At 41.3% G+C, this 14031-nt stretch overlaps 1 protein-coding gene across 1 annotated transcript; it reads right to left on the reverse strand.

Annotated features, from left to right (window-relative positions):
* Positions 1–683: 683 nt before the first annotated feature.
* LOC103518431 (protein furry) lies at positions 684–13551 on the reverse strand (the record flags this gene model as incomplete). Its single annotated transcript, XM_026830223.1, has 8 exons — positions 684–787; positions 2698–2876; positions 3272–3562; positions 4521–4703; positions 5357–5442; positions 11980–12148; positions 12664–12970; positions 13310–13551. Coding segments are annotated over 8 exons (1561 nt in total), but the record flags the coding sequence as incomplete, so codon positions are not given.
* Between the last annotated feature and the right edge of the window lie 480 nt (positions 13552–14031).

Raw genomic sequence — 14031 nt, forward strand, 5'->3', positions numbered from 1 at the left:
CGAAGTTCAACGTAGAATACGAGGGAAATAAAAAGTTCACCTCAGAACTTTTTCCCAATGTCCCATTAATTTTACAAAATGTACGGTATTTTTTTTTTTTTTTTTTTTTTCTACCTTTTTCCCAATGTCCCATTAATTTTACAAAATGTACGGTATTTTTTTTTTTTTTTTCTTTTTCGTACTCCACTTTTTCCCTCGCAAAAGGAAAAGTAAAAGTAGGTACAACATCCCGAGAAAGAAAGGAAAAAGGAAAAAACAAGAACGCCGATTACTCAAACTTTTCGTACATTACTCAAGTAAGGAGAAGAAACGGAAAGAGAGGAGGAGAAGATGGAGAAGGGAGAACGAGCGGATGAGGGAGAAGACGAGGAAGAGGGAAAACGAAGAGGTAGAGAAGAAATGGAGAAAAGAAAAATAATAAAGAGGAAAAGAAAAAGAGGAAGAAGGAAAAGGAGGAGCAGAAAGAGGAAGAGAAGGAATGTAGAAGAATAAGAGAAGAAGATAATGGGAAAATTGGAGGGAGGGAAGAATACAGAGAAGGAGAGGAAGAGATGGAGGAGAAGGAGAAGAAAAAGGAAGAGAAGAAAAAGAAGAATGAGAATACTTTCAAGTTAGTATGTAAGTAGGTAGGTATTTTGTTTTCTGTGTCTTTCCTACACAAAGGATAGTAATATAGCTGTTATTCATTCCGACGCGGGTATGATGCGCCCGACGTGAACTGGATGCGTGTTTTTCATTTCACTTCCCCTCCTGGCGTATCTCTTCGAGTGAACCATATAAAAGTCGACTGAAACCCATATAAAAGTCGACTGGAACCCATATAAAAGTCGACTGAAACCCATATAAAAATCGACTGGAACACCCATAATATAAAAGTCGACTGAAACCCACATAAAAAATGAATAAAACCAATATAAAAGTCGGTAGGGTCAACGTGAAATGATCTTTTTCTTCTTCTTCTTCTTCTTCTTCTTCTTCTTCTTCTTCTTCTTCTTCTTCTTCTAGAATATTTATAGTCTTGTAAAACACTCATTTTTCACAGTTATACTTAATAATACTTATTTAGAATTAAGGTGACTTGGGTTTTACTTGGAAAGGAGTATAAGGATACCTGAATAAATAAAAAAATCTCAATATTTCAGCTTTAATATGTCGTCAACTCTACGTTATAAAATATCCCTTCTTTATTGCATATAATACTGGTCCACTTTACTGCATATACCTGTCTTTACTCTAAAGTGTATTAAAACAGTGGTGTCCTCGTGGAACAATTTATTTACGATGAACCATTAACATAGTCATTGAACAAATTACAAATAATGTATTTATTATCTGTGGTAATCCTGAAAGTCTCTTCACAATTTTTGCGGTAAAAGACTTCTTGTGGATATCCAATCATTACTAAAGGCCTCCTTTTACTGATTAGTTGATTACTATAATAATTCCAGCCATTGTACAACTAGCGCCATACGCAGAGAGAATTCTCAAAAAGAAACGGAAAAAAAAAACTCTAAAATTCTCAAATCGAGCTAAAGAACAGACTATTTAAGTAGGTCTGTAAGTGAATCGTATTTCAAGTAGAAGTATAACTATGTAATGAGATGTATTTCAAGTATATTATGAGGATTTTAAGTTTTTCCCGAGGTAAACATACATGAGTACAAATTGTAGGTATTATACAAATTGAACTAATTGAAGGGGAAAAAATAGGTTTGACAAAGGATTAAGAGAAAAGTGTTTTCAGATACTAAATACAAATACAACACTAGTTCGAATGACAACAGTCCAAACATAAAATGTTTTTGATTCTATATTTTATAGTTCTCAATTAATAAAATATAATATAGAAGATTCATCAAACATACAGCAAAGAAAGATATTATTTTAATACGAAAAGTCAAGGAAGAAAAGTAATACATAATTATTTATTCATATTCGAGAAAAAAAGGTCTACATCCAAAGTTAATATAAAATGACTAGATTGGAGTAGATAAGATTGTGCACATCTACAAAAAAAAAGTTGTAGGTACACAGGAAAAATCCGCCTTTAAAAAAATGGAGTGGAATTCTTTGTATTCTAAAGCGATACAAATTGATTCGGATACAAGGTACGCATGGTTGTTTCTAAGGAGTCGATTCTGTAGGATATTTCGTGAGAACTGCTTTAAATTTCAATGCTTTGTCTTTCTTTTGAAAGCAAACTCCTTAAATACTAAGGAGTTTCGGAGAATTAGTGAACAAGAAGTGTGCTCCTTGGATCCTATTTAGGTCTGATTTTTCCGTAAAAAATAACAGCCCATTCACACTGCACGATACGAATTTTAATTCATCACGAAATTTTTTTTCGTGAGGCGTATACAAATGAATTAGTGTGTTCACATTGCCAACGAAGAAAAAAATTGGAAAATTTGTAATAACAATAATAACGTTTATTGTTTCTATACTAACATAATCTCATCACCGTGCTTATTTTGTTCCTTTTTACTTTCCTTATCCTATAGGAAGGAAAGTAATGTAATCGGATCAAAATTTCGATGGTCAGTTTTAAGTAGAGTAGGTAAGTACTTAAAAAGGAACACTAACTTTGGATGAAGAAAAACTCGTTCAGTGTGAACGGGCTGTAAGATTTTATGGTTATAGTGAACTAAAGAAATCTCGTCTACATTATTCTACCAATACACCAAGTTCTTCACTCACCTGATTCAAATCCAATACTATCCGCTCCGGAAGACACCAGAAGATCCACCGTACCAAAGAACCGCTTGTCCAGGAGGTGCAGTAGTTGGAGAGCAGTCTCATGGATCTGGGTTCGAGGACACCCAGTATTCATGAGAGCGACATTGATAATAGCCGTGTAGTGGTCACACGGATACTCCCTGGGAAACAAACAGAAGAGATAATGGAGCAGTTGCAAATGGGTAAAAATTATTAATAAATGGTCGATTCCTATGTAAAAAGTTGAGAAAAATTCAAATCTGGGGTCAAAACTCCAAAAAAACAATTGTAAAAGGTCGAAAATTCAATTTTTATTTTCCGTTCTAACGAAAAAGTTCAAAGATGTGTGACGTCAGACTTCAGGCAGTTGTCTTTTTTGTCCGCTAGGTAGCGCCATTATGCAAGCACGCTTGCAGAGGAGCAGAAAGAAATGCGCAGAAACGTTTGCGCACAAACACATTAATGTGTTTCCTGCGAGGGATCTTTGCTCGGGACATTTCATGTGACGTCATCGTGTACGGGAGCGTATGCCGTGACGTCAAAGTTCACGATTTACCGGTATTTTTTAAAGGTAGACGGATCAAATACCGGACCACACGTGAGTACCGCGGACATCGCACTGAGAGAGGTTAGCTGCAGTTCCTCCTCGGAGGTCTTGAGAGCCTCGGGTCCCGGGTTCGATGCCGGCGGGTTTGGCATAGACACGGAGTAGGACTGAGTGATGTTGAGGTTACGGCCGTATTGTCCGGCCCAGGAGGTGAACAGGGAGAATAGATTACGGCGGAGGTCTCGCTTCAGGAGGGTTTGACGAGACTCCACTGTGGAACCCGGGGGGAGAAAATAGTGTCTTGAGTAACATAGGAAATAGTAGGTGTATTTAACTTAGGAAATGGTAGGCGCTCGCCTGGTAAACAGGAGGGTGTGGGTTCAATCCCAGCTGAGGTATGGAATTTTATCCTCAATATAATTTGAGAATTTGACCTTCAGTAATTAGATCTTAAATTATTATTATTATTTGAGGTTTGATAGAAGGAAATGGAACTGCTAAGGTCTTATCATCCCGTAATCGAAGAGGGAAGGAAAACAGGATAGGAGAAAGTCAGCCATTCCGAGAACGAACATTATCCCATCAGGATAAAATCCGTCCCGGGCGGGAATCGAACCCGCGGCCTAGAGCTTTAAAGGAAGACGCGCTAACTAGGCTGGCCCATTAATTGTGTTAAAGCAGAGTTTTTTCACAACTTTTGTGGATATCAATATCACAGCATAACTAAGTGCTTCCTTTGCAATCGATTTCCATCTATCAATAATCTTTGTAATTTCAGAGAATTAGTGAACAAGAAGTGTGCTCCTTGCTCCTTGGATCCTATTTAAGTCTGATATTTCCGTAAAAAATAACAGCCCATTCACACTGCACGATACGAATTTTAATTCATCACGAAATTTTTTTCGTGAGGCGTATACAAATGAATTAGTGTGTTCACATTGCCAACGAAGAAAAAAATCGGAAAATGTGTAATAACAATAATAACTTTTATTGTTTCTATACTAACATAATCTCATCACCGTGCTTATTTTGTTCCTTTTTACTTTCCTTATCCTATAGGAAGGAAAGTAATGTAATCGGGTCAAAATTTCGATGGTCAGTTTTTAAGTACAGTAGGTAAGTACTTAAAAAGGAACACTAACTTTGGACGAAGAAAAACTCGTTCAGTGTGAATGTGAACGGGCTGTAAGATTTTATGGTTGTCGTTAACTAAAGAAATCTCGTCTACATTATTCTACCAATACACCAAGTTCCTCACTCACCTGATTCAAATCCAATACTATCCGCTCCGGAAGACACCAGAAGATCCACCGTACCAAAGAACCGCTTGTCCAGGAGGTGCAGTAGTTGGAGAGCAGTCTCATGGATCTGGGTTCGAGGACACCCAGTATTCATGAGAGCGACATTGATAATAGCCGTGTAGTGGTCACACGGATACTCCCTGGGAAACAAACAGAAGAGATAATGGAGCAGTTGCAAATGGGTAAAAATTATTAATAAATGGTCGATTCCTATGTAAAAAGTTGTGAAAAATTCAAATCTGGGGTCAAAACTCCAAAAAAACAACTGTAAAAGGTCGAAAATTCAATTTTTATTTTCCGTTCTAATGAAAAAGTTCAAAAGATGTGTGACGTCAGACTTCAGACAGTTGTCTTTTCTGTCCGCTAGGTAGCGCCACTATGTAAGCACGCTTGCGGAGGAGCAGAAAGAAATGCGCACAAACACATTAATGTGTTTCCTGCGAGGGATCTTTGCTCGGGACATTTGATGTGACGTCATCGTGTACGGGAGCGTATGCCGTGATGTCAGAGTTCAAGATTTACCGGTATTTTTTAAATCGATTTATCTCGGGATCTAGAAGTCGTAGAAGAAAAAGATATGATTCACTAATACACGCTGTATACGAAGTCAGACTATCAGAGAGGGTCATGGCGATACCAATCCAGCAAAATCGACGTTGCCAAATGTTGACATATTGATATTTGCATAATGTTCTTCATGGTGACATGTGAGCACAACTGGCAACACTTTCCCTTCCGGCTCATATTTTTAAAATTTCAAGGGCAAAAGCAAGTCGAAAATTTTCGAACTGACCTCTTATCTTCCATAGAGGAATGAATGCAATGTTGCCATTTTGTTGTCAATAACATTTTTCGGAATCTGTAGGCTATTTGAACACCCTGTATACAAAAGTTTCCACAAGAAATGGGTTGAACTACACTATAAATCATTGTTTTTCACTTTATTCCTCCTGAATTTATACTCCTGTAGATGGAGATGACTTATAATGTTTGCATATAGTGAATTCATAGATATAGAGGTAAGTGGAATTCATGTGTCTAGCTGTTTAGATAGATATATAGATAGTAGGTAGAAGGAAAATATTTACTTGTATTTACATCTAGCTATGGTAAAGTTCTATGTCTGCTAGGACTTCTAACTTGTCCTAGAGGTCACTTGTAATGCCTCATTTACATTATGCCCTGTCTCCTGCTACTCGTCCTGCCGTATTTCCTTCTCTCTTTACTGCTTGAGAAGTGAAGGCAGAAGTTGTGTGTTTATATTCAGCTCACTTCCCTTCCTAAACTACTTCTCCAAGCTGCATTGTCATCACGAGGCTGAGTGCACCCCGAACTTCAAGCACTGAAAAAAACTTCTAGTCCGCCGGGAATCGAACCCGAGATCTCCGGCGTGCAAGCTTAGTGTGATGCCAACTCGGTCACAGAGGGTGCAATGGCAATTTGGCTTTGGATATAATTCAGAGGGAATTACAATGGTTTTCTTTCAAACAAACGAAAGAAAAATAAATAAAGCAACAGAAAGAAAGCAGAAAGTAATAATAACAATAACAACAGTATTGAAATCAAAGAAGAGCTCTGAACAAAAACTGCACTCAGATGGAACTTTCGCATAGCAAAATGTATAATGGATTAAATTTCGGAATAATAGGTACCTAGTTTGGCTGTTTGTTTGGTGTGTTTTAGTGTTTTTCCCCAAGGATTTTCTTGGAATGCCCGGACTTTTTTCAAGGTTTTTCCCAAGATTTCTAACTGTAAGAACAAAGCATGAAGTTGAAAAACTCTGTCTGGGTTACAAAATAATAATAAAAATAAATATTCAAAAAAAAAAAACAGCAAAAACAAAGATTCACTCTTTTTACTTTCCTCATTTAGAAATAAAGGGACAAAGGAAAGAAAAAGAAAGAGAGCGGGAAAGGTAGAGTGAGAGGAAGGAGGAAAAGGGGGAGAGAAGCAGATGAGCATAAAATAGGATAGGAGAAGAAATAGAGGGATAAAGGGAGAAAGAAAGAAAGAGAGGAAGGGAGAGGGAAAATACTACCATGACAAAGAAAATATGTCACAATAGAAATACATACATAATTATGTACATACAATGTGGTATTCTAGCCTGAAGATAATAATTATAGCTCTAGTTATACGATCACTCCCTCTCTCCCCTCCCTCTCTCTCTCTCTTTCCCTAAATCTACGTTTCTCTTTCTCTCTCTCTCTCTCTCTTTTATTTTCCCTGTCCTATATTAATCCCCCCACTCTTTCTCTCTCCCTCCCCTACAATATCACTCTCCCTCTAAGTTGTTATCTACCTCTCTCTTTCCTTCCCTTATATCAACTTGTCCTCTCGTTCGTTCTCCCTCACAATATCACTTCTCTGTACAATGTTATCTGCCCCCTCTTTCTTTCCGGCTTTTTTTAAAGCTAAATTTTCTGAAGGGATTTTCTATAATTTTTTCCTTATGTTTTCTCTTTCTTCCTGGTTTTTTGTTCTATATCATTCGTTATCTATGCATATCTTTTACTTATTGCTTTAGTAAGGACGATTTCCACTTTCCTTCCCTTATCCTATAATAAGGAAAATATTGTTTTGACATGTGTGAGGTTAAAGAAACTTAATGTAAAGGTGGGTATCCATGTAAATATTGTTAACACTTAAACCCCATCCTCTGCTAGTAGATCATGTCATGTATCTTACCTTCTCTTCAGACGAGGCCAGCAACATGTCTAGCCACGGAGAGAGTACTTTGTTGAAAGAGCCCTTGAGAGGAGGGGGAAAGGGGGATTCCCTTAAGCCCAAGTTTCTCAAGGGGCCCCGGGAAAATCGAAAGATCGACTAAATAATTAGATAGAGGGAAGAAGAAAGAGAAAAAAAGAGAGAGGGAGAGAGAGAAAAGAAAGAGAGAGAGAGAGAGAGAGAGAGAGAGAGAGAGAGAGAGAGAGAGAAGAAAAAAAATTTGACTGACTCTAGTCTGAGAAATGGTCAACAGGGTGTAACAAAAACCAGTTCGAGACATGGGGGGAAACTATCTGTACATTCCCGGCCGCAGCCCATATGATTCACTAATACACGCTGTATACGAAGTCAGACTATCAGAGAGGGTCATGGCGATACCAATCCAGCAAAATCGACGTTGCCAAATGTTGACATATTGATATTTTCATAATATTCTTCGTGGTAACGTGTGAGCACAACTGGCAACACTTTACCCTCCGCCTCACATTTCTGACATTTCGAACGTAAAAGCAATTCCATGTCGAAAATTTTCGAACTGACCTCTTATCTTCCATAGAGGAATGAATGCAATGTTGCCATTTTGTTGTCAATAACATTTTTCGGAACCTGTAGGCTATTTGAACGCCCTGTATACAAAAGTTTCAACTAGAAATGGGTTGAACTACACTATAAATCATTGTTTTTCACTTTATTCCTCCTGAATTTATACTCCTGTAGATGGAGATGACTTATAATCTGGGGTCAAAACTCCAAAAAAACAACTGTAAAAGGTCGAAAATTCAATTTTTATTTTCCGTTCTAATGAAAAAGTTCAAAAGATGTGTGACGTCAGACTTCAGACAGTTGTCTTTTCTGTCCGCTAGGTAGCGCCACTATGTAAGCACGCTTGCGGAGGAGCAGAAAGAAATGCGCACAAACACATTAATGTGTTTCCTGCGAGGGATCTTTGCTCGGGACATTTGATGTGACGTCATCGTGTACGGGAGCGTATGCCGTGATGTCAGAGTTCAAGATTTACCGGTATTTTTTAAATCGATTTATCTCGGGATCTAGAAGTCGTAGAAGAAAAAGGAAAACTCCATTGTTCCTCGTTTTTTCTGCTCTTTGACTTAGAAACTTCACCCACGTTCTCCACTTTCGGGACGATAAGACTTCCTCTCTCCACTTTCGGGACGATAAGACTTCCTCTCTCCACTTTCGGGACGATAAGACTTCCTCTCTCCACTTTCGGGACGATAAGACTTCCTCTCTCCACTTTCGGGACGATAAGACTTCCTCTCTCCACTTTCGGGACGATAAGACTTCCTCTCTCCACTTTCGGGACGATAAGACTTCCTCTCTCCACTTTCGGGACGATAAGACTTCCTCTCTCCACTTTCGGGACGATAAGACTTCCTCTCTCCACTTTCGGGACGATAAGACTTCCTCTCTCCACTTTCGGGACGATAAGACTTCCTCTCTCCACTTTCGGGACGATAAGACTTCCTCTCTCCACTTTCGGGACGATAAGACTTCCTCTCTCCACTTTCGGGACGATAAGACTTCCTCTCTCCACTTTCGGGACGATAAGACTTCCTCTCTCCACTTTCGGGACGATAAGACTTCCTCTCTCCACTTTCGGGACGATAAGACTTCCTCTCTCCACTTTCGGGACGATAAGACTTCCTCTCTCCACTTTCGGGACGATAAGACTTCCTCTCTCCACTTTCGGGACGATAAGACTTCCTCTCTCCACTTTCGGGACGATAAGACTTCCTCTCTCCACTTTCGGGACGATAAGACTTCCTCTCTCCACTTTCGGGACGATAAGACTTCCTCTCTCCACTTTCGGGACGATAAGACTTCCTCTCTCCACTTTCGGGACGATAAGACTTCCTCTCTCCACTTTCGGGACGATAAGACTTCCTCTCTCCACTTTCGGGACGATAAGACTTCCTCTCTCCACTTTCGGGACGATAAGACTTCCTCTCTCCACTTTCGGGACGATAAGACTTCCTCTCTCCACTTTCGGGACGATAAGACTTCCTCTCTCCACTTTCGGGACGATAAGACTTCCTCTCTCCACTTTCGGGACGATAAGACTTCCTCTCTCCACTTTCGGGACGATAAGACTTCCTCTCTCCACTTTCGGGACGATAAGACTTCCTCTCTCCACTTTCGGGACGATAAGACTTCCTCTCTCCACTTTCGGGACGATAAGACTTCCTCTCTCCACTTTCGGGACGATAAGACTTCCTCTCTCCACTTTCGGGACGATAAGACTTCCTCTCTCCACTTTCGGGACGATAAGACTTCCTCTCTCCACTTTCGGGACGATAAGACTTCCTCTCTCCACTTTCGGGACGATAAGACTTCCTCTCTCCACTTTCGGGACGATAAGACTTCCTCTCTCCACTTTCGGGACGATAAGACTTCCTCTCTCCACTTTCGGGACGATAAGACTTCCTCTCTCCACTTTCGGGACGATAAGACTTCCTCTCTCCACTTTCGGGACGATAAGACTTCCTCTCTCCACTTTCGGGACGATAAGACTTCCTCTCTCCACTTTCGGGACGATAAGACTTCCTCTCTCCACTTTCGGGACGATAAGACTTCCTCTCTCCACTTTCGGGACGATAAGACTTCCTCTCTCCACTTTCGGGACGATAAGACTTCCTCTCTCCACTTTCGGGACGATAAGACTTCCTCTCTCCACTTTCGGGACGATAAGACTTCCTCTCTCCACTTTCGGGACGATAAGACTTCCTCTCTCCACTTTCGGGACGATAAGACTTCCTCTCTCCACTTTCGGGACGATAAGACTTCCTCTCTCCACTTTCGGGACGATAAGACTTCCTCTCTCCACTTTCGGGACGATAAGACTTCCTCTCTCCACTTTCGGGACGATAAGACTTCCTCTCTCCACTTTCGGGACGATAAGACTTCCTCTCTCCACTTTCGGGACGATAAGACTTCCTCTCTCCACTTTCGGGACGATAAGACTTCCTCTCTCCACTTTCGGGACGATAAGACTTCCTCTCTCCACTTTCGGGACGATAAGACTTCCTCTCTCCACTTTCGGGACGATAAGACTTCCTCTCTCCACTTTCGGGACGATAAGACTTCCTCTCTCCACTTTCGGGACGATAAGACTTCCTCTCTCCACTTTCGGGACGATAAGACTTCCTCTCTCCACTTTCGGGACGATAAGACTTCCTCTCTCCACTTTCGGGACGATAAGACTTCCTCTCTCCACTTTCGGGACGATAAGACTTCCTCTCTCCACTTTCGGGACGATAAGACTTCCTCTCTCCACTTTCGGGACGATAAGACTTCCTCTCTCCACTTTCGGGACGATAAGACTTCCTCTCTCCACTTTCGGGACGATAAGACTTCCTCTCTCCACTTTCGGGACGATAAGACTTCCTCTCTCCACTTTCGGGACGATAAGACTTCCTCTCTCCACTTTCGGGACGATAAGACTTCCTCTCTCCACTTTCGGGACGATAAGACTTCCTCTCTCCACTTTCGGGACGATAAGACTTCCTCTCTCCACTTTCGGGACGATAAGACTTCCTCTCTCCACTTTCGGGACGATAAGACTTCCTCTCTCCACTTTCGGGACGATAAGACTTCCTCTCTCCACTTTCGGGACGATAAGACTTCCTCTCTCCACTTTCGGGACGATAAGACTTCCTCTCTCCACTTTCGGGACGATAAGACTTCCTCTCTCCACTTTCGGGACGATAAGACTTCCTCTCTCCACTTTCGGGACGATAAGACTTCCTCTCTCCACTTTCGGGACGATAAGACTTCCTCTCTCCACTTTCGGGACGATAAGACTTCCTCTCTCCACTTTCGGGACGATAAGACTTCCTCTCTCCACTTTCGGGACGATAAGACTTCCTCTCTCCACTTTCGGGACGATAAGACTTCCTCTCTCCACTTTCGGGACGATAAGACTTCCTCTCTCCACTTTCGGGACGATAAGACTTCCTCTCTCCACTTTCGGGACGATAAGACTTCCTCTCTCCACTTTCGGGACGATAAGACTTCCTCTCTCCACTTTCGGGACGATAAGACTTCCTCTCTCCACTTTCGGGACGATAAGACTTCCTCTCTCCACTTTCGGGACGATAAGACTTCCTCTCTCCACTTTCGGGACGATAAGACTTCCTCTCTCCACTTTCGGGACGATAAGACTTCCTCTCTCCACTTTCGGGACGATAAGACTTCCTCTCTCCACTTTCGGGACGATAAGACTTCCTCTCTCCACTTTCGGGACGATAAGACTTCCTCTCTCCACTTTCGGGACGATAAGACTTCCTCTCTCCACTTTCGGGACGATAAGACTTCCTCTCTCCACTTTCGGGACGATAAGACTTCCTCTCTCCACTTTCGGGACGATAAGACTTCCTCTCTCCACTTTCGGGACGATAAGACTTCCTCTCTTCACTTTCGGGACGATAAGACTTTCTCTCTCCACTTTCGGGACGATAAGACTTCCTCTCTCCACTTTCGGGACGATAAGACTTCCTCTCTCCACTTTCGGGACGATAAGACTTTCTCTCTCCACTTTCGAGACGATAAGACTTCCTCTCTCCACTTTCGGGACGATAAGACTTCAGCAGTTACAGCTTAGGTACTTAAAAAAAGTTAAAAAAAAAAAAAACTTAGTGACCTTTTCCACCCAAAGTTTCCATGTCTTACCTGTAATCTCAGTGCATCTCTCCTTCTCCTTCTTCTCATATTCTCAGTTTTCCTATCCACAGCTTCACGAATATACACAGACAATTCCTCCATGAGATCTTTCAGTGCTTCCGAGTTAATGTTGCCCAGGGCATGGACCACGGCATCTCGAACATCGGTAGTATCACATCTAGACGGGGGAGAGAGGAGGAATCAATTTGGTTGCCATGTAGAAGGTCCTTGGTTCGACTTCCAGAATCGATAGATCATAAATAAATAATTATGCTCGTATTTCGAATAAACATATTTCAGCGGGTTACGTTCTCGTGTTGACCCAGCATATAAATAAATAATCATGCTCGTATTTCGATTAAACATATTTCAGTGGGTTACGTTCTCGTGTTGACCCAGCACCTAAAGTATTGTGTCTTTTCTCGGAAATCTGATGACAATTTATTCAGGTGTTTAATTTACACGACCCAGCACCTAAAGTATTGTGTCTTTTCTCGAAAATCCGATGACAATTTATTCAGGTGTTTAATTTACAGTAAAAAAAAACATGACTATGTTTAAATTGATATTTTTTCCCGAGTTTGGATGAAATCTTGGAATGAAAAGCCCTAAGTGATTTGGCCTTGGCCAGGCAAGTTTTAAATTTCAGCCTCACAAGCTGTCACTTTCAATTGGTTGAAACCCATCACTCACCTGAGCAGAGGTACAAGTAGTTTGTACAGTCCCGTAGGTGAGGGTGGGGGGGAGGCGGTGGGGGCTGGTTTGTTCTCCACCCCTGCCCCCCCTCTCTCCCCGCCTACATTCTCAGGGGACCAGCTCAGACTCAGATCAGGGGAGGCGCACCGGGGGGTCGGATAAGGGACAGGGGGCACCACACGGGCGGAGAATATGGCCAGGTAGCGCCACAGGGAGAGAAAGGAGTCGCGCTCAGACACTGGTTTGCGTGGGGGCGCGGATGAGCGCAGCAGAGAAGCGCGGTTGTCACTCACTGGCGTCGGGTCTGTAAGGGAAGAGAGAAGGAAATAATACGTAAGAGCATAATATGAACTAATGAATTTATGTTATAAAACAGTAATTAAAAATAATAATAATAATAACTAAATACATACATATTTCCTATTCCAAAAGGAATTGTGCTAAATGACCTAAGACATCAGTGTGGTTAAACGTGTTGTTTTTTAAAGATTTCTTTCAGTTCTTTACCTTTTTTTCAACTGTTTCGGCTTAGTTGGGGCCTCCTGCCTTATTGAAATCTAATATTTCATTTTAATGGTTAATAAATTTAAGAATAAAAATAAAAGAATCGATTGGCACATGGGTAATGAAAACGTTTTCTTACCTATGGTAGGGAACAGTGTATGGAGGCGTGAATACACAATAGGCCAGGCCTGAGCTACAGCACTGGGACAATAGGTAAGTACACGGCCCTTCTGTAGAAATTGAAACAGACAGAATCCCCACGGGTCAGGGGCGGAACACGAGGGGGACAGGTTGAGTACAGAGCCGTTACGATTCGAATCCTCGTGAATGCCTGAAATAAAAAACACAAAAACATTTGTTACCCATATTGTTAAATCGTATCTTAGAAGCAGAGATTAAGCTTAGGGTAAGATTCCAATATTATAAAAAAGAAAATAAATAAATTAAAAATTGGGGGAAAAAAATAATAACTAACTATAGACCTGATGCGCTTATTTAGGTGAAGTGTTTAAATGAAAGAGTAGACAATGAGGAACTAGAGTTTTTTTTTCTCTTCTAGATTCCGATTTGAAAAATACCGGTCTTCTTTCTCTCTCCACTTTCGGGACGATAAGACTTCCTCTCTCCACTTTCGGGACAATAAGACTTTCTCTCTCCACTTTCGGGACGATAAGACTTTCTCTCTCCACTTTCGGGACGATAAGACTTCCTCTCTCCACTTTCGGGACGATAAGACTTCCTCTCTCCACTTTCGGGACGATAAGACTTCCTCTCTTCACTTTTGGGACGATAAGACTTTCTCTCTCCACTTTCGGGACGATAAGACTTCCTCTCTCCACTTTCGGGACGATAAGACTTCCT

The sequence above is a fragment of the Diaphorina citri genome, unplaced genomic scaffold (genome assembly GCF_000475195.1).
Source record: "Diaphorina citri unplaced genomic scaffold, Diaci psyllid genome assembly version 1.1 scaffold2188, whole genome shotgun sequence".
Lineage (NCBI taxonomy): Eukaryota > Metazoa > Arthropoda > Insecta > Hemiptera > Psyllidae > Diaphorina > Diaphorina citri.